Source organism: Protobothrops mucrosquamatus, unplaced genomic scaffold, assembly GCF_001527695.2.
Source record: "Protobothrops mucrosquamatus isolate PMUCROS unplaced genomic scaffold, P.Mucros_1.0 scaffold2214, whole genome shotgun sequence".
NCBI lineage: Eukaryota > Metazoa > Chordata > Lepidosauria > Squamata > Viperidae > Protobothrops > Protobothrops mucrosquamatus.
Genome location: NW_015388306.1, coordinates 109,471 through 135,544, shown reverse-complemented (window position 1 = coordinate 135,544; position 26,074 = coordinate 109,471). Strand labels below are relative to the sequence as shown.

The 26,074-nt window shown below is 34.9% G+C and overlaps 1 protein-coding gene across 1 annotated transcript; it reads left to right on the top strand.

Annotated features, from left to right (window-relative positions):
• Positions 1-214: 214 nt before the first annotated feature.
• On the top strand, positions 215-19,945 carry LOC107295084 (probable phospholipid-transporting ATPase IH; the record flags this gene model as incomplete). The annotated part of the gene is made up of 7 exons (XM_015824377.1): positions 215-274; positions 2,254-2,381; positions 3,503-3,638; positions 10,666-10,731; positions 11,489-11,592; positions 12,705-12,870; positions 19,682-19,945. Coding segments are annotated over 7 exons (924 nt in total), but the record flags the coding sequence as incomplete, so codon positions are not given.
• Positions 19,946-26,074: the final 6,129 nt, after the last annotated feature.

Here is a 26,074-nt window from a genome sequence, read left to right as displayed (position 1 = left end):
TCTGAGAATACATTGCATTCTGCTTGTACTGGCCTATAACATCAATAAACTGAATTGAACACCCATATATTACTAAAAATGTGTTTAAAATGATATTAATGTAATGTCTTATTAAAAACTTAACATTTATAGTTGTTTGAACTTAATATTTGATTGTATTGCTACCACTTCGTTTGTGATCATTTGTGCAATGTCTATTGCTCTTGTCTTCCAGAATGTCTGCTTCATTTTTCCTCAGTTTTTATACCAGTTCTTCTGTGGATTTTCACAACAGGTATCTGAGAACATCTTCATTTTATGAACCAACATAAAATTTGTTTTTATAGTATTTTATTTAGTTCAGTAGTTTTTCTTCTTCAATATAGAGTTGAATGAAAACTGCTAGCTTTTTTTCCAGTTGGGGCTTTTTAGATCATTAAACTTGCATTAATTCTGGGTAGCAGTGGAGGAACATCAATGGAAACAATGAAATTATATTTGAATGTGAGCTTGGAAGGATTCCACATTTGCATAGACATAACAATCAATTTTTTAAATTTTTCTGCTGAAAAACTAGAAAGGAATCTCATAAATTAGTGGCTATTTCTTGAATTTAATGCAGAGGTTCCCAACCCTTTGGGCACCAGGGACCGGTTACATGGAGAGAGGTTTTTTCGTGGATCGGAGGGGGCGTGGTTTTGTATGCTGCCTGCATCCTGCAGATGGGGCTTGCTTGTTTGTGCAGACTGGTTGCTGGCATGCCACGGCCCGGTACGGGTCCACGGACCAGGGGTTGGGGACCCCTGATTTAATGTGTGAACACATTTCTAATCTACTCTTTTATCTATGTATTTTATTTCTTGATTCCTTATAACAGTGGTGGCGAACCTATGGCACGGGTGCTAGAGGCGGCACTCAGAGCCCTCTCTGTGGGCACAAGCGCTGTCGCCCCATCCTAGGCCTTCAGCTGGGTTTTATAAAACCTTTTTGCTTTAGGCCTCCGCCGCCGTGTACAAAAAAAAAGGTTCAATCAATCAGTCAATTTCAACTTCTCGCGGGGAAAAAAAAGATCTTGCAAAGTTGGAATTGATTGATTGAACTTTTTAGTCCCACCCAGTCTGCTGTTACCATCACAGCCACGCCCACCCAATGGGCCACACCCACCCAGCACCCGACGATGTATAAGTGGGTTTTGGGTTGCAGTTTGGCCACTCGGTCTCTAAAAGATTCGCCATCACTACCCTATAATGTAAGTAGTATAATCTTCACTACTTAAAGTATGCAAATTTGCAGTGAATGTTATAGATCAGTGATGGCGAACCTTTTAGAGACTGAGTGCCCAAACTGCAACCCAAAACCCACTTATGCATCGTCGGGTGCCGGGTCAGTGTGGCCCATTGGGTGGGTGTGGCTGCGATGGTAACAGCAGACTGGGTGGGACTAAAAAGTTCAATCAATCAATTCCAACTTTGCAAGATCTTTTTTTTTCCCGCAAGAAGTTGAAATTGACTGATTGATTGAACCTTTTTTTTTTTGTACACGGCGGCGGAGGCCTAAAGCGAAAAGGTTTTATAAAACCCAGCTGAAGGCCTAGGACTGGGGCGGCGGTGCGCGTGCCCAGAGAGGGCTCTGAGTGCCGCCTCTGGCACCCGTGCCATAGGTTCGCCACCACTGTTATAGATTCTTAAGCTCATGTACAACTGAAAGGTAACAAATCTTCAGCATTTCTTACTTTTGTAAGATACAAGTAGATTTGTCAGCAATACTACAAGACCACTCATGTTTATTTTTGTCCCCTGTTGTCACAAACCATTTTTTTTGTTACTCTTCTAATTTATGTGAGGTATGAAGCAATAATTCACAATGGCTTAGAAAGGTTTTGTTATTCAGATAGTGATTGCTGCATGAAACACAACACCAACTTTATGCCTGAAATAGCCAAAGCTAATCATTTTACATTCATCTTTTTTTAATGGATAAGAAATGTATTCTTTCGTGATTTCTATTGAAATGGGAATGCTTATTATTAATTGGATTTTGCTGTTTTCATACTTATTTATTATTTGTTTGTCCACAGCCAATTCAACTCAATTTTTTATCTAATCAGGAGTAGCATATGAATTAGAGTTAGCTGAATTGAAGAGTATGGTTACAATGATTAATACTGGTTATAACATTCATTAACTAGTAGTAATATAATATCTGCTAATTGGTGATTTCCAATTTCTTTTACTATTTTACTAAAAAAAATAATCTGTTTTTTTTTGTCTGCAGCCTTTATATGATACTGCGTATCTTACTCTGTATAATATCAGCTTTACTTCACTTCCTATTTTGTTATATAGTCTAATGGAACAACATGTGAGTTCTGAGACACTCAAAAGAAACCCTATACTATACAGGTAAATGCTCATTGTTTGAAAAGGCAGATGAGACCAGTTAATTCATATTCTGTTTCTGAAGGGTAGGCAAGTAATGAGTGTTGGAGCAAGAGATGTTATGTTAGTGAAATTTATTGTGTGCATATGTTAAATATTCCCAGCAGGAAAACAACACAGGAACTCTGTTTAGGATTTATTAATCAGCTAAAAATTACAGCCCACATACCAGTAATAATTATTGTTTATAATTGAAAAACAAGTGAGTTCAAAATTGCTTAAACACAAAACATAGTTGTAGTCTAAGCATTGTCACAGTTTCTCAGCTAAACTCAGTGATATAGGATTTATCAATAGAATCACTGATGAATAAATAATTTCAGTAATATATGGTAATTAATATTTACAACAATCACTTGGGAACAAATATCCAAGTATGCATGTTGTATTTAATCTGTAGCTACTTCAGAGAGAGGGGGGGAGGAGGGAGAGAGAGAGAGAGAGAGAGAGAATGCTTCTTGAAATGAAGCAGTATTCTGGGGACCTCTAGTGTTGTTTTTTATTACTTGTGTGCATGCTTTTGAGTAATTTTGACTGCAGACTGCCTGGATTAGTCCCTGAAATTTTCTTGGCAAGACTTTGAAAGTGGTTTGTTATTGCTTCCTAGGGCTATGAGTTGATCACAAGTTCATCCAATTAGCTTTGTGCCTAAGGCAGTACTTGAACTCACGGTTTCCAGGCTGGTATCTCAACTAAATTGGCTGTCTTAAAATAAAGTAAATCATGTATTGGATATATCTGAGTCTTCCTACATGAAAGAATTTAGAACAGCCTTGGTCATCTTGGTGCCCTGCAGATAAAATGATCTTCAATTCCCTTAATTCTCCCTAGAAGGGAATTATAAAAGTTGAAGTGAAACACTTCTAGTGGAAATTCTGGTTTAAGGCTCAATGAGCATAGGAATGCATGCTGGCTGAGGAATTTCTGGGAGGTGAAGTCATACATCTTAAAGCTAGCAAGTTTAAAAAACTTTGGTCTACATAAAGTTCATAGAAACATTACAGCATTCTTTTTTGTAACAAAAACATTTATTTTTCTTTATTTCAAATGTAAAAAAAAATGAGTTATCTTATGTTATTATTCAGGGATGTTGCCAAGAATGCTCACCTACGATGGCGTGTATTCATTTACTGGACATTCTTGGGAGTTTTTGATGCTGTCGTCTTTTTCTTTGGTGCCTATTTCTTGTTTGACAATTCAACAATGACCAGCAATGGGCAGGTTTGTATCTAACTTTCAGATGCTGTTTTAGAGGAAATAATTGAATTGGTTTCTCTTTGGGTATATCTATGCTTGCATGTATTCTCTAAGGGTTCAGGCAGGATTTTTTTTTTTTAGCCATATTTAGAGAAATTGCAGAATTGAAACTGTATGCTAAGGCAAGTGTTCTTCCACTTCCATGTCTTCTGCACAATGTCTACAGAATGATTGAAGTACTCTGAAAAAATTCCAAGAAGCTAAATATGTTTACGTGTTTTCTATTTCATTAAATGCAATTCTAAGTTTCCCAGTTCTGCTCTAGTTATTATAATAGGCAATTTTTAAAATGGGAAGCTGGTCCAGGTGTTAACCTTTGAACTCATTTCATTGAGTTCAGACTGCAATTTACCCTTAAAGTCTTGGGACTATATTTCCTGTAGATTATCTTATTCTGATGTATCCCTGACATTCTTCTTCAGAAGTTCAGCTCCAAGCGTACTCAGATCAGACCTATTTATCCAGAACATCATGAACCATTTATAATTCACAGTATTTCCATTATGGCCAGATTGGCATGGTCCAAAGAAGAAAGACAATATTCCAAAATTCCCTAGAACATTCCATTCTCAGAACAATAGGCTTTGTACTTCCCGGTTTAACTCCATAAGGCCCCTGCCAAATAAAAAAAAAGATAGATGGCTTTAGACAGAAGTGATGATGATGATGATGGTGGTGGTGGTGGTAGTGGTGGTGGTGGTGAGGATGATGATGATGATGATTGAAATAAGGCTCCATCAATTGATTATATTTGTGAAGAAAATTACCCAGCATTCTATCAAATCCTAGACTGGATTTTAGGTGTGGAATCAACAAAAAGCCATCACTTTCTAGTTTTGTCCCTTGAAGAGAGAGTGAATTCTCTTCATTAACATATACATAGAAAGCCAGGAATCCTAGATTATCAGTATATGTTAACATCTTCACCTTTTCAATCCTTTAAAACTAATTTGTCTTTGAGAAAACGAAAGGTGTTGATTTATATTTTTTAAAGTATCTTAATAGAGAGCTTAGTTATGGTTAATTTCTATTAAGGACTATTAATAATTTTTTTAAAAAAATCAAACAAATTATAGGAGTTAATTGGGGTACCAGTCACTTGAAACATTTATTCAGTGAATTATACAACTTTAGTTAAGCTATTTTCAATATGTGATGTATTACATCTTCCACTTTAAAAATAGATATCATATAGTTAAGTACCATAATTAATTTGAAAAGAACAAAGTATATCCATTTAAATAAAACTCTATTTGTAGTTTTTGTTAAATACTGTACATAATTTAAAACATATTTTAAAGTCCTTCTGCTTTTATTTGCACATTAACATTTTGCAGTTTGTTTTATTTGTGTCTTGCTTTTTTCTTTTCTTCCTCCTTTCTTCTCTTTCTGTCTTCAGTTAATGACAGTCAACACTCACATGGTAAGACTGCTGTGGTTTTGTCATGATGTGTGTTTTTCTCTATTGCAATTCAGATATTCTTTTTTGCCTCTTATATGCTATGCCAAAATAATAAAAAACTTAATTTACTTTTAAAAAACAAAGAATTGTATGGGATTTAAAAAAATTTTTTTTGCTTCTTTTTGTTTACTTTGTTTCATGTTCATATAATTTAATTACATTAGGATAGTTACTGTTAACACACAGAGAGATCTATCTATCTATCTATCTATCTATCTATCTATCTATAAATATATATAAATGTGGCTGAATTTCAATTAGGTAAGAGAGTTAGGAAAATAAGATCGGTACTTTGGAAAAAAATAAGCAAATGGTAAAGCCACAAGAAACAAAGGAATAGTGTAAATCATTTATACAGATGAATTAAAGTAACTCACAAAGTTAAACCATCTAGGCAACTTTTGAAGCTCTATATTTAAACCATGCTTTATCAGGGCTTCTGTTCCAAAGACTGTGATCTATTATATCACACTTGCTGCATGAACCTGTCCTATTGCTAAAGATCACACTCTAAGGCTATTCTCTACCATTCCACGTTATCAGGAGTTATAGACAAGTGGTGGCGAACCTATGGCACACATGCCAGAGGCAGCACTCGTAGCCCTCTCTGTGGGCATGCACGCTGTCTCCCCAGCCCCAACTCCTCCTGTGGCCCCCTCACCAGTAGGCCCCCCGGAGAGTTGCCCCTGGGCGCGGCCCGCACGGAGCAGCACAGTCAAGGACATGGCAGCCGGGCAGCAGGGACAAGACTCTGCCCTTGCGCGCAGATGATGTTGCGGGGTGCGAGCGGAGGGCATGGCTGCCATGGTGCTGCAGGGCCGCCTGGGCGACCTGTGGCGGGCCATGGAGGCAGTGGGTGGCCCTGCAGGCGGGGCGGAGCAGGCAGGGCGGGAGGCGGAGTGAGGGCGGGTTTTGGGCACTCGGTCTCTAAAAGGTTCGCCATCACTGTTATAGACGGTTCCTGGAAAAAAAGAATCTTCACAGACAGTCTCATCTGTTAAGTTTTTTTCCCCATGGTACAAAAATACAAATCTGCTTTACCATAAGCAGGCTTTCTAATTACGTTCAGCATTTTCTAAATGTTTGTTTTTAGATTTGCTAGCTACTTCTAGGAAAATATGACTTTATATGTTGGCTGTGTAATTTTTTTTTAATTTCAAGGTAGGTGGATCCCTGTGAGATGAAATAAAAAAATTCAGATCACTTCCAGACTGTCTTTGTTCATTGACAGAGTTTCACTAGTTAGATGGGTAACCATATAAAATAAAACTAATGAAACATCATTGGCACTGGACCAAGACATAATGGAATAAGATTGTACCTGCTTGTGAAAAGCCAGGATGGGTACTGCATAAAACTGGTGAGGTTGGGGGGTAGTTGCATAAGGTACAGGGTATTACTGAGAAATTCTGTTGACTGGCCCATGTCCTATCAACAGAATTGGGGGACTCCCAGCAGGACACCTCACAATGATGAACCAGGCAGCTAGATTTGATTCTACAAGGAGTTGTCGAATAAATATGCTAATGTAAGGTTTTTAGGATATAAAGACCAGCACTTGAATTTGGTCCAGAAGCCAGGTTTTATGCTGTTGGTATATATTGATAGTGTTGACCTGCCAACAGTGTAGCTGCTGCATTTTGTACCAGCCAAAACTTCTGGGTCATCTCCAAAAGCAACTTGAAAATTGCATTGCAGAAGTCCATCCAACCAACTGGTGATTAAAGTATCAGTCATTGTGACTAAATCATCCTGGTTCAACTAGAGTCATAACTGTCCCAAAGATGCTTTGGAAAAAGTAACTGGACCTTCTTTGTTGTTTATCATGAAGACTTTGCTTCTGAAGAAGCTTCTTGGATGAAAAACGAAATGTCTTCAAGGAAAAAACAAAGAAAATCCAATTGCCTTTTGGAAAGCACCTTTGGGACAACCGTGACTGGATGACTGAGAATCTCCAAAGACATTTAGGGTCCTTGGTGCTTTCTGAGCTTGCTTGTTTTGTTGCAGGCATTTCATTACCTAAACTAGGTAACATTGTCAGTGCCAGTAAGGAGTGCAGTTTGCTCTCAGTTTAAATTCTAGTGGCTTGCCTGTCAGTGTTGGTGGGGGTGGTCTTGAGATCCTTTGATTGGGCTATTTGCTATTGGCTTCTTTGGCAGTTTCTTGATTGGGGTATTGTTTACTTGATTGCTGGTCTAATGTTAACCTTGGAGTTAATCTATGCTGATCTAGGTGCTGATTGCTGGTGGAGAGGTGCTTGGGTCTTTTTGTTCCTTTTTGGGCTGGGTGATAGTCTCTTTTGCATAGTCTATAGATATTGTTAATGTCTATGTGTCTATTGATGGCTGATTTGTTAGAGTGCCAGGTTTCTAGAAATTCCCTGGCATTTTTGGATTTGGCTTGGTCTAGGATGGTCACATTTTCCCAATTGAAACTATGGTTAAATCTTTCTATATGTTGTGAAATTAAAGAATTTTCATCATGTCTTCTGACGGCTAATTGGTGTTCATGGATGCGTTCTGCCTGTTTGTCCTATATAGTGGTTTTTGCAGTCCTTACATTATATGTTGTATAATGTATAATGTAGATGATTCCTGTTTTTCTTCTAAGGTTGTTGGATCTTTTGATCTGCTTAGGATGTTTTGAAGGGTTTTAGTTGGCTTGTGTGCTACACTGATTCCATGTGGTTGTAGTAGTCTGTTGGTAGTTTCTGAGATATTCTTGATGTATGGCAGTGTAATTCTTTTTAGGGTTTGTGTTGATTGTGCTGCACTGGGTTGGGTAGTCAGGGACTTTTTAATAAAGTTGCGTGGATATCTATTTTGTTGGACTATGTTGTATAAATGCATTGTTTCCTTTTTATGCTGTTCCACACAAGCCAAGTCCAAAAATCAGAAATGTTGATATTTTGTTCCTGTTCATAACTCCTTGATTTCAGGATAATTGTTGGAGTTTCCATGACAAGAGTGGGCAGGGCTCCAACCAGTGATAGTTGAGGCTACCTTTTCCTTTCTTCCACTCTATTAATAATAATAATAATAATAAAGTTGGAGGGGACCTTGGAGGTCATCAAGTCCAACCCCCTGCTCAGGCAGGTAACCCTATACCATTTCGGACAAATGGCTGTCCAGTTTCTTCTTAAAAACTTCCAGTGTTGGAGTATTCACCACTTCTGGAGGCAGGTTGTTCCACTGGTTAATTGTTCTAACTGTCAGGAAGTTCTCCTTAGTTCTAGGTTGCTTCTCTCCTTGATTAGTTTCCACCCGTTGCTTCTTGTCCTGCCTCAACAATTAAGTCATGGATCAAGTGATTTTATTACAGACTGATCTAGCATTCAGCAGCAACCATTGACAGCGCAGGGCATTAAAAGCCTGAATTGTTATTAAAATGTTCAGTATTTATATAAACAACTGATACTGAATTACCTATATCTCTTTCATTTTAATGCCAGATTTTAACCTGGTCATTATTATGAAATGGACAATTTTTAATAATGTTAAATATTTCCCATAAATATGGAAATATATGTAAAAATCAAGAAAGATATTTTAATATTTGTTACAAATATTAAACATTAACATGCAACTGGAAATGAGAGTCATGTGATTCATCTCATTTTGCTTATTCAGAAAAAAGAACCTTGATGTCAATTTCACTCTTGAATCCTATTTTGTTGGTTGATCTCTAATTCTGATTACTGTTTGATACAAAGTTTTGGAATACACTAATAATCTAATATCCCAAATGTATTCATCATTTTAAACTTATTTGTTCAAGGGGAAAATTAGAAATATCAACATCCTTTCACTATACCTCTGAGGGGTTTTCATCTCTCAAGAGTGGGAAGTTGTCCACAAGGGGGAGAAGAGATTGTAACATTTTTCTAACTATTCTGCAAGTGGAGTTATACTTACACATTTCTGGATTCGTCATTTGGTAGCTAAAGTTGTTTTATTGTTATTATGGATTATTTTCAAATTACTTTTACTAGAAGGTAGATGAGTAAGTCATGAAAAAAAGATATAAATGTGATACCAATGACCACCAATGATAAGGATGATTTTTGTTTTACATTTGATATTAACAGTGAAATCTTATGCAGGATGTAAGAGGTTTTTTTATTCTATTGGATTTATTCCTTGATAAGCATGCATAGGATTTAAATCTTTTTACATCATAATTCATGTACTATCCAATTAAAATGACATTTGCTCTTTTTTTTCATAGATAGTCTTTCCAATCCTCCTTCCCCATAATAGATGCATGACACAGAATTGTGTGAATCATAAAATGTATTTTAAATATAATGAAAGTCTAAAATAATATAGTATTGAAACACTATGTTTATTTATATCACACCTGAAACTTCCAATTCCAGCCATTCTGTTTTATAGCTGCGTATCTTCTACCCCAGGCCCAAATTCCATCACTTGCTCAGCATTCCAGATTCACTGATTATGTTTGTATGTTGAGCAGGCGGGAGATCCTTTTTTTTTTTTCATTTCTATATTTTAGTACTTGCTGAGGCTTCTGACTTTTACACATAGTCCTCGATTTATGACAACAATGGAGCCCCAAAATTTCTATTGCTAAGCACGACAGTTGTTAAGTGAATTGTGCCCCATTTTACAGCCTTTTTTGCCACGGTTGTTAAGTGAATCACTGCAGTTGTCAATAATTCATGCGGTCCTTAAGCAAATCTGGCTTCCCCCATTGACTTTGTTTGTCAGAATCAAGCTAGGAAGGTTAAAAGAGTTATCACATGATCCCAGGAAACTGTAACTGTCATAAATTCATGCCAGTTCTCAAGTGCCTGAATACTGATCACATGTCTATGAGATTACTGCAACAGTAATGTAAAAACTGGTCATAAGTCATGTTTTTCAGTGCTGTTGTAACTTCAAACGGTCACTAAACAAATGGTTGTAAGTTGAGGAGTACCTGCATATTGGCTGTAGCATTATGATTCAGTCTTAGAAAGTTGAATTCAGTTTTAGTATACAGGATGTGTTTCAAACACTAAATCAAGGCTTTCTGTAAAGAATGTTTAATTCCCATGTGCCATCAACATATTGGTCTATTAGAGGTGAACATATTGGTCTTTTACAACCATTTATTTATTCAACAGCACTTATTATCAATCCTCACACGTCTTGTAGCATGCCCAGGTTCATGTGATCAAAATTCAGGTGCTTAGCAACCAGCATCATATAAGAGGATTGCAGTGTCCAGAGGTCCTGTGAACATCATTTGTGACCTTCCCAACCGAATTCTAACGAAGTCAAGGGGAGAAGCTGGATTCACTTAACAACTGTGTGATTCACTTAACTGCAGTGACTGTTTAACAACTATGGCAAAAATGTTATAAAATCAGGCATTACTCCCATGATTGCCTTGTTTGGGCAATTCTGGTCCCAATTGTGGCCATAAGCCTAGGACTACCTATAAACAGCACTGTTCTAAAAAAACCCAAACCCCTTTCTTTATTGGAATGTCTAACCTAGGACTTATTTATTCCTTCCTGAATAGATGTTTGGAAACTGGACCTTTGGAACACTGGTGTTCACAGTACTGGTATTCACTGTTACATTAAAGGTATAATCTTCTAAAACATCAAAATATAGTCCAAATGATATGGATGATATTTAAGAAAAAGTAAAGTTTATAAAGTTTATAAAGATATTCGTGGCATGCAAAAGGTAATAAAAGCTGTGGTATTTGTCAGAACTCTTTGATTATTTAGTCCTTTAAGAAGATGAACTTTTAGAAATCATTGGTAGTAATGTTGATCATAATGAGACTTGTTACTGCTGTAAGTCAAGCAAATTTTAAAAAAAGCCGGTGAAATTAACTACATAAAGTGCCTCATCTTATCAGCTCTTTATAAAAAGAATTTCTATGAACTGTTCTGTGTTTGGCTTTCAATTAGATTTGAATGCTTGGAGCTTTTAGAAGAAACTATCAATAGCCATCTCAGTGGTAAACAAAAAATAATTTTACAATTGCAGCTTCTGAGGAATATGATGTAGAGAGAGCTGAGTAAGGAAGTGCATTTTTGGCTCATGAAAAAATAAATTTGATACGAAAATGAAAAAAAATTACATGGTATGGGAACAGAAAATGTAGGGGGTGAAATAGACTGATAACTGCTAATACAATTTGCTGCAATTTATATACAACTATATTGTATTGCTTAAGAGTACTTTTCAGCACTTTGGTTTAGATAGCTAAGAACAAATTGCTCAAAAATCCAGGATTCCACAGGTTAAGGCCATCGTAAAGCAACTGAATATTTATATAGTCTCCTTTCCTTTAGACCCTGAAATACTGATATTAGTATCTTTCTATACAGCTTGCACTGGATACTCACTATTGGACATGGATTAACCACTTTGTGATCTGGGGATCACTACTTTTCTACATTGTCTTTTCTCTTCTCTGGGGAGGGATCATTTGGTAAGAAACCATTGTGAATTATATTTAAATCCCTTTGTCTGTTGCATGTAAAAGTTCAGACATCTAGGGGTCACATTGTGTATCTAGGCCAGTGGTGGCAAACCTATGGCACGGGTGCCAGAGGCGGCATTCAGAGCCCTCTCTGTGGGCATGTGCGCTGTCACCCCAGTCCTAGGCCTTCAGCTGGGTTTTATAAAAACTTTTTGCTTTAGGCCTCCGCCACCATGTGCAAACAAAAAAAAAGATTCAACCACCGCAGCCACGCCCACCCAATTGGCCACACCCAGCTAATGGGCCACACCCAGGCAATGGGCCACACCCACCTGGCACTCGATGATGCAGAAGTGGGTTTTGCACACACACAAAGTTAGTTCCTAATTGCTTCTACTCCCTTTTCTTGTTATTTTTCTAGGTTCTAATGGGGCCCTAGTTGTTAGCCCTAGCTCCAGAATCTAGTTGGGAGAGGACTTTCTAATATCTATGCTTGAGTCTCAGTAAAACCCTATTTATTTACTTGGAAGAAGTGTATACACACAAAAATAGCTTGTTATTATTTTGTGTGGGAATTGAATGTACATGAATTATGTGTGTATTGCATTAATTTTCTTTATCTAGATTGTAGCCAATCTAGATAAGGTTTTTTAAAGGTTTCTTTTAATCCCACCTTTATTATTTTTTTATAAATAAGGCAACAACACTGTGAGTTGTATTGAGAGAATGACTGGCCGAAAAATCATTTAGTTAGCTACCATGCCTAAGGAGTTGTTGTTGAGTTCTAGAACTCAAAGTCTCTTAATTTCTACCCTTATAACTTAACCACTAGACCAAACTGGCTCTCTGAAGTTGCTTGCAAAATAATTTTTCTCCTAGCTTAGGGAAGACTATACTGCCAATGTAAATACGCCCATTAAAGAGACAGGTTAATAGAAAATAGTCATTTTAGTTATTTATCTCCATGCAGAACAGTAATATCTAGTGAAAACATAGTATTTTGAGCTAACTAGTCTAGGAATGTGGAGATGGAATATAATAATAAAACATGCAAATTGAAATCACTATTGTTTTAATTCACGTCTTCCACCCCTGACAGTATTTTACTCTTCATCCATTAGGCCATTTCTCAACTACCAGAGGATGTACTACATATTCCTGCAGATGCTATCTACTGGTCCTGCATGGCTGGGCATTATTATGCTTATAATTATTAGTCTTCTTCCAGATGTGCTGAAAAAGGTTCTGTGCCAACAGATATGGCCCACAGCAACAGAAAGAATTCAGGTAAAAAAATAGCTGTCTTATTTTTACAGAAAATATCTATCTAAATATCTCTGATTTTATTGCTTAAATTTTTATTGAATCAGTAAAATACTGAGAATAAAACTATTGTAATATTTTACATAGTAGTTTATTTTACACATGATTGGAATATAATGTATATGATTGGGAAAAGAAAAAAAAATACAATAACAACAAACAAATCACAAAAAAATCATCTTAAGAAGAGATATAAAATTGTAAAAATCCATCCCCAATATTTCAATCAAAAAACTTGTATAAATAGATATAATTTACTAGGAATTACATTTATACTGTATTCCATAGTCTTGCTACATGGAGACCAAATGTGAACAAAACAAACTTTAACTAAAAGACTCTTCAAAGAGTTTTCTACTATTTTTTATTTTTTAAACTACTATTGTTCCAAAGAAAAATGCATCTTAGTTTTGCTGCAGACACTTTAGCAGCTAAAAAAAAATAGCATATATTTGTTTCCAAGGAAAATGTATAATAAAATTACATTATTATTAATGATTAAAGACTATCGTATGATCTTCATTTTTCTGAAAATATTAAAATAATTAAATTGCCATTACCATTATAGGTATCAATTAAAATCCTTCCAGCACAGATTAGAAAGATTATATTTAATGTCATGCAACTTAAAAGGCTATAGTAACATATTTTGATATTATATTCAATTTTCTGCCAAATAAGCTAGAGACTATATCTTTATGTATTCATGTTCTATAAAATTTATAAAATTATTTCTATTTTGGTTTCTTATTGTAATTGTGTAAACCAATTCAATCAGCTGTGATTGTCTCCATGGACATGCCCACAGCCACAGAGTTGAATGTATGATGGGTTGAATGGATTTGACATCAGTGTATCATAACTTCAAAAGCTAGAAGTATCACTGCAGTCAAAGGCATTGTACCCAAAATCAAAAATCTGTTACCCTGATAATCTAATTATTTCTTAAATCACCCTTTAAAAATCAAATCTGCTCTAAACTTCAAATATCTATAAAGTGGTATGCCAAATTAGGAATAAAAACACTAACTGCTTCTAATGTTTTATCTAACCTCCAATAAAGACTTCAGAACAATGCATTCCAAAACAGGTCCACACATTATTCCTGCCTTCCCTTTCCTACATGTTGTTGAAATTCCCTGTTGGATTTTGTGGGATAACTATGCACACCTCAGGCAACTGAGCAGGTTTTCTCACCAGTCAGAAACCAGCTTGGCCAAACGTCAATCAGAAGTCAGGATGCCTGGCTATAAAATCCTTGTTCCGTTGCCCATGGTCTGTTTAGCAATTACTTTATTTTTGAAGATGCCAGCCATAGATGCTGGGAAAACATCTGTTCTCAAGACCATGGTCACTAAACCCTAAATCCCAATATTGTGAAGAAATCCTCCAAACAATAAAGCACAGTGAATTCCAAAGCATGATGTTCAACATCCAAGTTTCCAGTTAATCTGAAATGTCATAAGTGGGAGGAGACAGGAATGGAAAGGCTAAACTAGGCATTCTGATCTCAAAATCTGACATCAGATTTATCATCATCTATATATTTTCCCATGAATTTAATGACAGTAATTTCTCTAAATAGTCTGACAGATAAAAGAATCTGACATTATTCAATGTTTGCCAAAGTGATACAAAAATATATTATGACTCTTGGTTTTTCAGTTAAGCTCAATGTATCCAGTAGGATAATCTATTTTTAAATGTAATACAATTTATCTATGTTGATATTTCAAATATATGGCAAACCTATATGAATAAATTTAAATAAATGGCCTTGTTATCTTCAAATTGTTGCTTAGAGATTATTTTTAGGACATTATGTGAAAAAAATAAAATCACACTATGCTATATAAATTGCATTGCATTAAATAATCTGAATGGCCTATGATAGTAACTGTTATAGAACTGAAATTGAGCTCCAGTACAATGAATTAAATATGTAGTAATACAGTAAGTAGAAGAAGCAAGAATTGTTTTTAGCATGTTACACTTGCCTAAAGAACTAATGAATGCAGTGGTATAGCTGAGTCGTCATGTATAGGATTACAGTAATAATGAGGATATTGTACTATATTCATAAAGATATCTGGTGTACAAGTTTGAGGGACTTCTCCGTGATTTGAATGTGCACCTTTCTATATGCATTACATTGTCATTGTTTCTTTGTAAGCCTTTGGGATTTAATCAGATTTATTCCTTGTGTTTCTTCTTTTCCCACTCTCAATACACTCCTGTCTTCCATACTACTTTTTCTAAATAACTGCTACCTTGCTTTAAACTAAAAATGATGTACACGGGTACTACCATCAATCTTCTTGGGAAATCAGACTAAACACCAGTGCCTTTCTGTTGAGCAGTCTACCATCTTTATGCTTTCTCAGACTTCAAGCAGTCTAAGTTTCTAATGGAGCAAAAGGTGATTTTTTTCCTGCCTTTCTGCATGCGTGGTCATATCATTGAGAAGATGTTAGAAAGTGCATTCAGAACCACAACATATCAGTCATAATCCATCTTTTTAATGGAACATTAAACAACAATTACAATATTTTTATAGATTTTTTCTTTGCATTTCCAAGTGAACAATATATGTAACTGTATGCATGTATTCTTTATCATTGTATATAAATAATACAATATCCATGTTGTGTTTATTCTTTTTTAGTAATTTAAATAGTATCCACAGTTGCTAAGCATAGATGTGATGGGGATTCCTGAATGCTATTGTTCATTGTAACCGTGAACCATGATTGCCATTATATGAACATGTCTGTCTAAATCTATGGATTCAAAGAATGCTGACTTTGAAAATGATTCAAAATGTTTTGGCTTTTGCATGAGGCTAGCATCTCCCATTTATTAAAGGATCCAGTTTTTTCAAACGTCCAGGTGTTTCGGTGATGGGAGAAGATGCTAAGAAACCTTGTTAGAATTAATGTGAATCTTATAGCAGGAATACTTTTTTCAGGTTAGTGTAAAAACCATAAAAAAACTGGGATTCGTTTAATGGATGGCAGAGAGGTGCCTTGCTGAAGTTCACCCGAAGTTCCAAATACTGATGCTAAATCATTTTCAAAGTACGCCCAGAACTATTGTTTCTTTCACTCTAATTTCCCTTTGCTTACCAGCATGTCATCTTTCCTAATTTGATGAAATTGGTGATTTTTTTCTAAACAATAAACTAAGCTTTGATCTAATCTTGTAAAGTAGGATCAGGAATCTCTATACTTTATGTTTGGCCTGTATTTCATATTGATATTCTTTCACTTTTCATTTTCCATTTTGATAGTATAAGTCTGATCTTTTTTTCCAAGTTCATTACAGTTTTTATGTTGTTCAACTTCTGAGTGGTAAACAAGAACATTTATTCTTAACATCTAAACTTGAAAGAGGAAGATTGTCCCTTTTTTCCCTTTTTTCTTTCTTTCTTTTCTTTTCTTTTCTTGCTGTTTTGTTTCCATGGCTTAATAAAGCGTGTATGACAAACTGCATTGGGCTATTAAATCAATGAAGCTGCAAAAGCTTTGGAGGAATCTTTTTCTTTTGGTAAATTATTAGCCAAATCCTATTTCCTATGATAATTCTAGACAATTACATAAAGCTAATTAGAATTTCTTCTAACTTGTATCTTTTTCTGACAATTATGCATTTATCTCATTTATCCTGCTGTATATAATTATTCTGGTTTTACAAGATGGGTATTAATGTATCTTCATTTCTACTTAACATTTTCTTCAAACATTATTCTTTTGCTATAAGCAAAATATTATTCCTTTAATTCAAATTTTCTTTTTGATTAAAATAAAAGTAAAAAGCAAGCATTAAATCTGAAAATAAATGTCAGATTTGGACTTCTGGACAAGATATAAATCTATAATTACTTTTCTGCATGTGGCCTATGGGTGTCTTCATTCTATCTTTTGCATGATCATGTAAGGTATTATCCTTCCATTTAAAAGTATCACAGGTTTTTCCAGAAATACAGTCTAAATTGCAAAGGGAACCAACGCACAGGATCACAATTTTTAGTCAGACCTAATTTCAGCAGGAATGGTGATGGTTAATGCTGAATCACTATATATTTGAACACTGATCAGTTACTATCTTCTGAAGTTCATGACTAATATCCACTACAAACTTAAAACTAGAAAATAAAAAAAATTATAAAACCATTTTATGAAAGAATATAAAACCACTGAATTCTAACTATGATAAAACAGTTATTTCTTGATGTTTTTTCCTCAACCTGTCAGGTTTTCATTAGCAGGATTTAAAGATTTTTGCATACATAAGTTATCCTAACATTATTTATATGTTCCTCTTAAGATGTTCATATTGGACCTATTGTATAGTTTCAGTGTTTTTCCTCGTCCTTGCAGAGGAGTTTGAAACATAAATCAACTCTAAATGCTTTGATGAACAACGATGACCCTCTCCTTGAAGGAACCCTTTCTGCTTCCGAGACATAATTAGATCACTGATAGGTAACAGCATTGACCGTGGTATCATTAGGTAATTTCTATTAGTGTGCTGTGATATTTTCAAAGAGAAAACCATTTCCTCCAGAGTTTTTGCTATATTTTCCCAATTTAAGTCTGATTCTTCTATTCTGATTATTATAGTCTGTTTTTGATTAGTTCACCACACAGGTAAGTTTTTAATAATAGAATGTTGTGTGTGGGAGCATGTGTGTGTGTGCATGTATTCTGAAAAAAAAATAGAATTTAAAAGCAAGCTAATTTGTTTTATTTTTTCACTGATTTTAATACGGTTGCATGAACACTTGCAGTTTAATCAAATATGGTATACAAACGACTGTGTGTAAGATGAGTCAAAGAACTTTGTCCCATATATTTTGTGTAAAACTTCCATATATAGTGAATGCTGCCATTCTGTAACATTGGCTGTACCTAACATGATGAAACAAATCTCAAAAGTACCAATGTTCATCTTAAATCTCCAAACATGTATATAAGCAAAAACTACAGACTTCAAAGCACTTGGATTGACCTTACAGGTGCACAGGAGTATGCAGTTCTGAATAAATCAATTTCTCTAAGAAATATTTTCACACGTTATAAACAAGGAACAAGAAGCAGAAATACAATTTCACGTATGTTGTATTGCATAGATTATAATGTGCAAAGAAGCACTTGGAAAGATAAACATATCCAAGGTTGTGTGAAACATTCGGAAGAAAATTTCCCAAAGCAAATTAGCATGAATGAAGTAGCTCTTCCTGATGCTTTAAAGCAGCCATATCTTCTTGGACGACTTGTATAGCTTCTTTAACAGCTGTCACTAACTGCTCCCATACAGATAATCCCACCTTTGGGATCACTACTAAGGCAAAACAATTGTGCATGTTCTTTGCCTTTAGACAGTTAGGAACAGCTGCTAAAACTTTTCCCAACTGCTTTGTGAATTACTCCTTCAGATATTTGTGCAACCTTAAATTTTTCCCTGCAAATTAGGGATGGAGATAACTTGAAGTGCTTTGAGAGCTAAATGCAATGAAATTTCATTTTAATGTATGCTGATTAGTGTACATTCAAAGTGACAATGAAGTTATTGTGCTATTCTAGTAGCCCAAAACAGAGTTTCTAAAATGACCTGACCTTATTCTTTTTCATTCGAAAGTAGTCTAATCTGGTTTGATATCTGCATTTGGAAATTTAGATTTGGAAAAAAATAGAGCTTTCATTTCCCACAGCATGACAAAGAAATATAGCATTTTTGTTTTTTAGCAGTTATAAAATATGTAGAAAAGCTAAATTATCAGAGAATAAGCGTGCAATTTTTTTATTTTTAAAAAGAATTTATATTTTGAGATAGAATATACAGTAGAAACATTTGTAACATTAAATAGCCTATCTGATGATGAAAATCCACGCAAAATGTCAGATAAATTACGGTAGTTTGGGGGAAGATCATTCCACAGAATGAGTATACGTAAGATGTTCTTCCCTTAATTCAATAGAATTGGTTATCATTTGAGGGAGCACTTTAAGTTAAGTGATTAATTTGTGTTTTCTATAAAATAAATATGTCACTGGCAATCCACTGTAGCTCATAAAGCATTATCACATTGCTCAGACAGGAGATGGGAACAATCAGATGGAAGAAATGCTAAAAACAAAGATTATTTTTCAGATTGTAATTAGAGCAACTGCTAGTCGTATGATGATAAAAATCACTCTGATTTTAGCCACTGGATCCCGCTACCCACCATGATGCTTTATACAAAGGATAATAATTGAGGGAGATACAGTTACTGTAGTTTCACTCCTTGAACCCCAAAGCTGCAGGAAAACACAAATTAAGGCTTTGTGACAGGTCAGACTCCTGAATAAATGAGTTTCTGTTCTCAGACTTTCAGGATTGCAACCATATCTGGTATCACTGTAATAGGTAGAACTTAGAGCACTGTTTGCCAGCCATGGCTTTTTCCAAGTGTACGGATTCCAATATCCTGAATTTTCTAGCCATGGCTCAAAAATCAGGAGGTTGGAATTTGCCTTTGTAGTTTTGGCTACAACGACAAGTTAATTCTTACATGAAAATATCCACATAATTTTTCTCTGTTGAAATTGAAGAAAACTATCTGCAATTTCAGTCATTTCAATATGTCATGATTATGCAGGATCATGTAAGATCCTGTATAAAAAGTGGTTAATTGAGTAGCCATTTGGCCATATTGTCACTTTTAGATAGTAGTACTTAATTTCAGTTGTGATTATTAAAAATATATACATTCCTTTTGATTTTTTGGCAGAAAACATCAGGCCATGATCAGGACCCTATTTCAGAATTCACACCCCTTGCCTCTTTGAAGAGATCAAGATACCAAAGTAATGAATGCAAGAAGTCCTCAGCCAAAAGCTCTCGTTCTCATTCTAAAAAAATAATGTTCACACGCTGGCAAAACTATGATTATTCGATGCTCCCATCTATCTTTGGTTATTCCAACTATTCCAAGCGTTGCAATTCCAGCACACCGTACTACCACCAAAGTGCAGGTTTTGAAACATCTCTGTGACAGATCACCAACTCAAGCCTTTAAGAACTACAGCAGCTCCCACCCCAGCCCACCTGCAAACCAGAAAACGTGACTTTTGCTGCCACATGTAAGATCCTGACAAGCTGAATCAAGAGCGCCTGCTACAAAACCAGGAGTATTGGTCTTTTTTATGTTTTTGAACTATTGAAACAATAGGTTATGTGCACAGTCTGGTACTGTGGAAATAGTTCTAATGCTATTTTCATTCTTGTCAGTCAAAAGCTGTGTGTATTACCTCCATCATCCCTTTTTATTTGTTTGATGGGCCCTGCTTCGATTAGTGACTATCTCTGGATATGAATTTTGAAAAATGGTCAGTCATAAATAATACTTTTGGATGTTCAGTCAGCAAGTATATTCACTAATGCTGCTTCTGACAGTCTGTCCTTTCTTTGCTTTTTCTGTGGGTGTTTCTGCTGTGCAAATCAGCACTCAAAAACAGATTCTAATATCTTTGTATTGTCAGTATAGGACTATATGTTATTTCAAAATATTCTTTTGGGGGGGGCGGTTTAAAGACCAATGTTTTAAAGTATATGTAGTATAATCCTTAAGAAGTCAGTCTGGCTATCAAATGTGTGATGTTGCCAGTACAGCAATTAGACTGAAAGTAATTATTGAACCTTTAAAATTCAGCCATAGGAGATTGTAGTAATAAACAAACCACTTAGTAACTCTAAAGTAGTATATTAGGAAGTGTTCTGCTAGTCTGTGGTCTTATTTTAATTAAGAAAAACAAATAATTGATTATTTAACAAATTATTATTAAAGCAAGTATTTTCTTGTTTTACTTTTAATTTGATCTTAAAAGTAGAAGGGGAATCAACACTAACAAGAAATTTTATGGTATTAACTGACTCTGTGTGTTAGCTAGCATCACCACATGGTGTTTTCCCATTATTTAAATAGGGAGTCAATCATACTTCGAGGGGAAAAAAAAAGCTTTTATACACAGGCTCGTCATTTTCAACAGACAGCTTGTGAGAACCACCACTTGTGACTCTAGTTTGCTGTCTATTGATTTTAATAATAGCAAAGATATACCAGCTTGGTTTAATTTTTCTTCCAGTATTTTATTTAGAGTATAAAAAAGGCTTACAGATTACTGAAACTAACATTGCTGTTTGTGCAAATTCCCTGTTAACTTCCTGAGCAGAGATAGGGACAACAGATATTTTCAAAGGCAATATGTGAAATATGCATTATACCAAAGACTATGAAGAAAAAAGAATCTGGATTGTTCACAGGAGTCCAAGTCTGGTGGAGCAGACAAGATGGGGCAAGTGAGGAAAACAAACACCATAACGCAAATGTCACCCCTTATCTACCTACACATAACAATGTTGTGTTGTAATAAATAGATCTTGTGTTGTAATGTCACAACATAATATCTCATCATTTTTGCATCATGATGTGAGGAACAACCACCAATGAATGTTATCATTTTTATGTTTTCTCATTCCATACAGTTCCCCATATCATAGCATTTCGATAATTTTAAGATGCAAGCAATTTCCATTTCTGGTGTTGCTAATACACTTAAAACACACTTAATATTCTATATTTATTTGACACTGCATACTTGAAGGTTGGGTAGAAAAGTCCCCTACGTAAAACACTGGTTGTAAAATGTACATATATAAATATTTCTTATTTAAAAGAAAATCAACTTGATGTGGGTATTGATTTTATACCTGTGCTAGTGATAAATCTCTGGGTATAATTAGCAAAATTATTTTTAATGTATTTTTTTAGAAATCTAAAAAATGCCTCTGCAATGAAATATTTTTCAATACTGAAGCTCTTTATATATCTGATTTATGCATACATTTGTTAATATATCAATTCTATTTTTAAGTATATGTTTTAGAGGAATTTTTTTATATATATATGAGTTTTTGGAGCTCTAGAATTTAGCTTATAATGGAATTGAGATTGTAGGAACTTTGATGAATGTTAATATTAGACATAGGTTTCATCCAAAGCTGCTGATTTTTATTTTATTTGCTTTTGCTTGTAAATATTGGCTTTGAATAGACAGTCTTACAAGGAATTGCTGCCACCATTATTTTGTATTGTTCCATAAAACTTTGTATCATTTGCTCCGTTACTTTTTCATTTCCATCCATTAGCCTTAAATGGGAAGACTCTTATGGGATTATTGAAAATGCTGCATTCCTGCCCTGCATTCTTAAGAAAGATCTTATGGCAACATTGTTGTATCTCAGCCGTTTCCTTAAAAAAAATTACAGGCTGAAACATTTAATGGTAGTTGTGGAGAAAAAAAATATTAAAATATCTTTTACCACTGAGTTCAAGGGAAATCTGCCAGTGTATATGTGTGTGAGAGTGTATGTGCATGTCAAAAAAGGGACAAATAGTACCCGAGACTGAACAATCAAAACCCTGCCCCCTTTTATCACCCACATAAAAAGAGGCAGGGCTTTAATCTGGCCGTCGCTGATACTTTCTTGACTTTTTTTGTGACTTTTTTGACCCCCCCCTTCTAGGAGCTGATCTTAGACTAAATCAGTTTTTAACATTAAACTCAATAGGCCTCCTATAATGATCGAATCTGGGATTCCATTCATTATATTAAGTTAGGAACAGTTTTGAATTTAATAGCTTCATTTAGTTTTTAAAAATATTTTAGGAAAATGACAAAAGGAAAAGATATATAAGTATTAACTTCAATTTTTCTTCACTGCCTTTCTATAACAGGCATATGTGTAGAATTCAAGTGCAAAGACCTCAGTCAGAATAGAGCCGGAAGGGACCTTTGAGGTCTTCTAGTCCAATCCCTTGCTCAAACTTTATGCACAAAATCTCAATATATGTACACTGGTACACCCAGTATTGAATTCTACAAAATAAATGAGATATGCAGTCATTACTTCTTACCTTGAAGATCTGAAAAACTAGACTGGTTATTGATTCAATTCTATGCTTGCACCACATTTGGTAATGGAAACCTTTTTTGATCTGAGAGGGAGCAAAGGAAATTACAGAAATATTATTTATAGCTGTGGTTCATTTCTATTCACTGTGCATTATACCCCATAATTAAATATTACAAATGAGTAGCAATAAATAATCAATAAAATTAATCAAAACTGATGAAAATCTAAGAAGAGAGAATGCTTCATTTTGTATGATTCCCTCCCCAAATCAGTGCTACCAATTTTTCTGGTTATTTATGTCTATTATTTTGTACAACTACTTGACATAAAAACAAAACCATTTAATCTCCTGATTGCATCAACTTGTTTATTACACATATAATGCAAGAATCAAAGGAAATTACACATTGTGATATCCATAAGATCATGTCAAAAAGCTTTAATGGAATATTGTCAAAAGTATTATAAAAGAATTGTGTGTATGATTGTACATTGTATAATTGCACACATCAGTTTCTATAGCTTTACCTTTGTCAAAACTATACAGAATTTTAAGTATATCTGAAATTCTGTGATGTGCTAACTGTTTTCAGTAATCTTTCAACCTATATTGCAAAGTAGAATTGGCTGAAGATGCTCTTGGGAAAAGCGGAACATAGTTATTAGAAAATTAATCATTAAAATATCTATAGTCATCAGCACTAAATACTGACATGTATTTGTAAATGGTACAGTGATAAGTTCACTTGCCTGATAATTCAGCCTTTAAAATCTCTGTTAATCTATAATACTTCATTAAACGGTTCAAAGCAGTCTCAATTATTAAGATGATATATATAAATATATATATAAATGTAATATATATGTGCATTGATGTAAAGTTTATTTTCTGTGCTGTTTTTAAACTTTCATTTCTGTAGATAACATGAATTCTTTATATCCATATTTTGGGACTTTCTGTAGATTCTATATAAAGCAGTAGATGTTTAAATCTGCTTGCAATAAAATAAAATTTACATATTTGTTTCTGTGTATTGTGTACCAATCTCTGCGGGCATGATGCTCTTAATTTAGATAGGAATTTTTTAATTGTAATAGTAATTTAATTATATTATGCTGAATACTTTTATACTTAATCAGATTTTACTATTGTCTTTTTTTACTATTAGTGCAGAAAAAAATAGAGGTACTTTCAGAAGGCAAAAACACCTGATCAAGCATGATTTTTTCAGTGACTAGTTAAGGAACATGCTTGTTTTGCTAGTTTTGCTTTTTAAAATTAGCAATAACTAAAGTTACAGTGTCTTGATTTGCACAGGAGGGAAAAAAGCTCCACTTTAAAAAAAAAACCTTCATACCTACAAAAGATGAAAAATAAAAATTGAATAAGAGAATTGAAATTGCCAACTTAATTTTTTTGAAGCAATTATTTTTGGCCATTCATAAAACTGCTACTGTTAAGGGCATAACTATTTCAGGTAGTCCTCGACTTATGACCACAGTTGAGCCCAAAATTTCTGTTGTTAAGTGAGACTTCTGTTAAATGAATTTTGCCCCATTTATGACCTTTCTTGTCTCAGTTGTTAAGTGAATCACTGTAATTGATAAGTTAGTAGCCCAGTTGTTAAGTGAATCTGGTTTCCCCATTGACTTTGCTTGTCAGAAGGTTGCAAAAGGAGATCACATAACGTTGGAACACAGAAACGGTCATAAATAGGAACCAGTTGCCAAGCATCTGAATTTTGATCACATGACCATGGGGATGCTGCAAAGGTCATACCTTTGAGAAACGGTCATAAATCACTTTTTTCTGTGCTGTTGTAATTTTGAACAGTCACTAAATGAACTGTTGTAAGTTGAGGACTACCTGTATTAGATAACAAAATGCTACCTGTTGTCCCATCATCTTGGTGGTCATGTGATCAAAATGTGGGTGTTTGGCAAATGGTATTTATAATAGTTGCATTGTCCCAGGATCATGTGATCACCATTTGTAATCTTCCCAGCCAGCTCTAGACAAGCAACTGCATGATTCACTTAACAACTGCAGTGATTCACTTAACTGTGGTAAAAAAAAGTCACAAAATGGGGCAAAACTCACTTAACAACTGCCTTGCTCAGCAACAGAAATTTTGGGCTCCGTTGTTGTAAATCAAGAACTACCCGAATAGGGCTATTTTGCCACCTTTCTGCTTATATTAACTGCATAGATACATCCAGAGATTTATAAATTCTATATATTTTACCAATGCAAAAGTGAGGCAGGGAGCCTGGCAGGCCTCAATAGATATCTCTAATCACACATTAACAGGTCAATATTTTGCTCACACACAAGCTTAATGTGATTCCAGTCAATTTACTGAACTAAATCAAGTCCCATGGAAGATGCTCCACTGTATAATATCTAATATGCAATGGAGAGTGTGCTATACTCAAACACGTTATGAAAGAAAGAAAGCAATCCAACATCCGCTGTTTCAGAATACAGCTTCTACAGTTCCAAAGTATTGGCTATACTGGTTAAGGGCTATCAAAGTTACAATCTAAAACATCCAGCTAGCCCTTGGTGGCTTACATCTAAACTACATAGAGCCTTGGTCTGATTCAGTCATGCTGTAGTGTAGACCTGGCTAGCATTTGAGTTTGAAATCTATGCAATCTGCATGACCAATAAGCAGATGGGAGTCCACCAGGTGATAGTCTAGACTTGGCACTCTAAAGAAACATCCTGGAAGAAGACAGCAGCTAGCTATGTCAATATTTCTACCCATCAAACCTCATGGACACTTCCATGAAGTCAACAGCGAGCGGTTAAGTAGAACGTTTCCTCTGCTGCACTTTTTATAGCTCAACTTTAGGGCCCTTACAGATCTATTTTCATTCAATAAAACAAACTCGTATCGATAAAAATAGATCACTGATAATTTTTTTTCCCTGTGCAATCTTAAAATGATATGACCTACTAACCAGGTCAGTCATACGCATCTAATCATTTAGCAATTAGGTCTTAGTAACCACAACGTTCAAAGAGACCCGTGGGGAATAATAGCACGGCAGCCTTATTTTCTCATCTGTATTTCAGTTCTGGTCCTCAATCTGGAACGTTGATGGATCAGGTCTGGCAGAAGAGCTTAAATTTTGTAGGTAGGGTTGCCAGGTCTGCTTCCAAAAAATAGCGGACAAGTGGGGGGGGGGTTAAGTAGTAAAA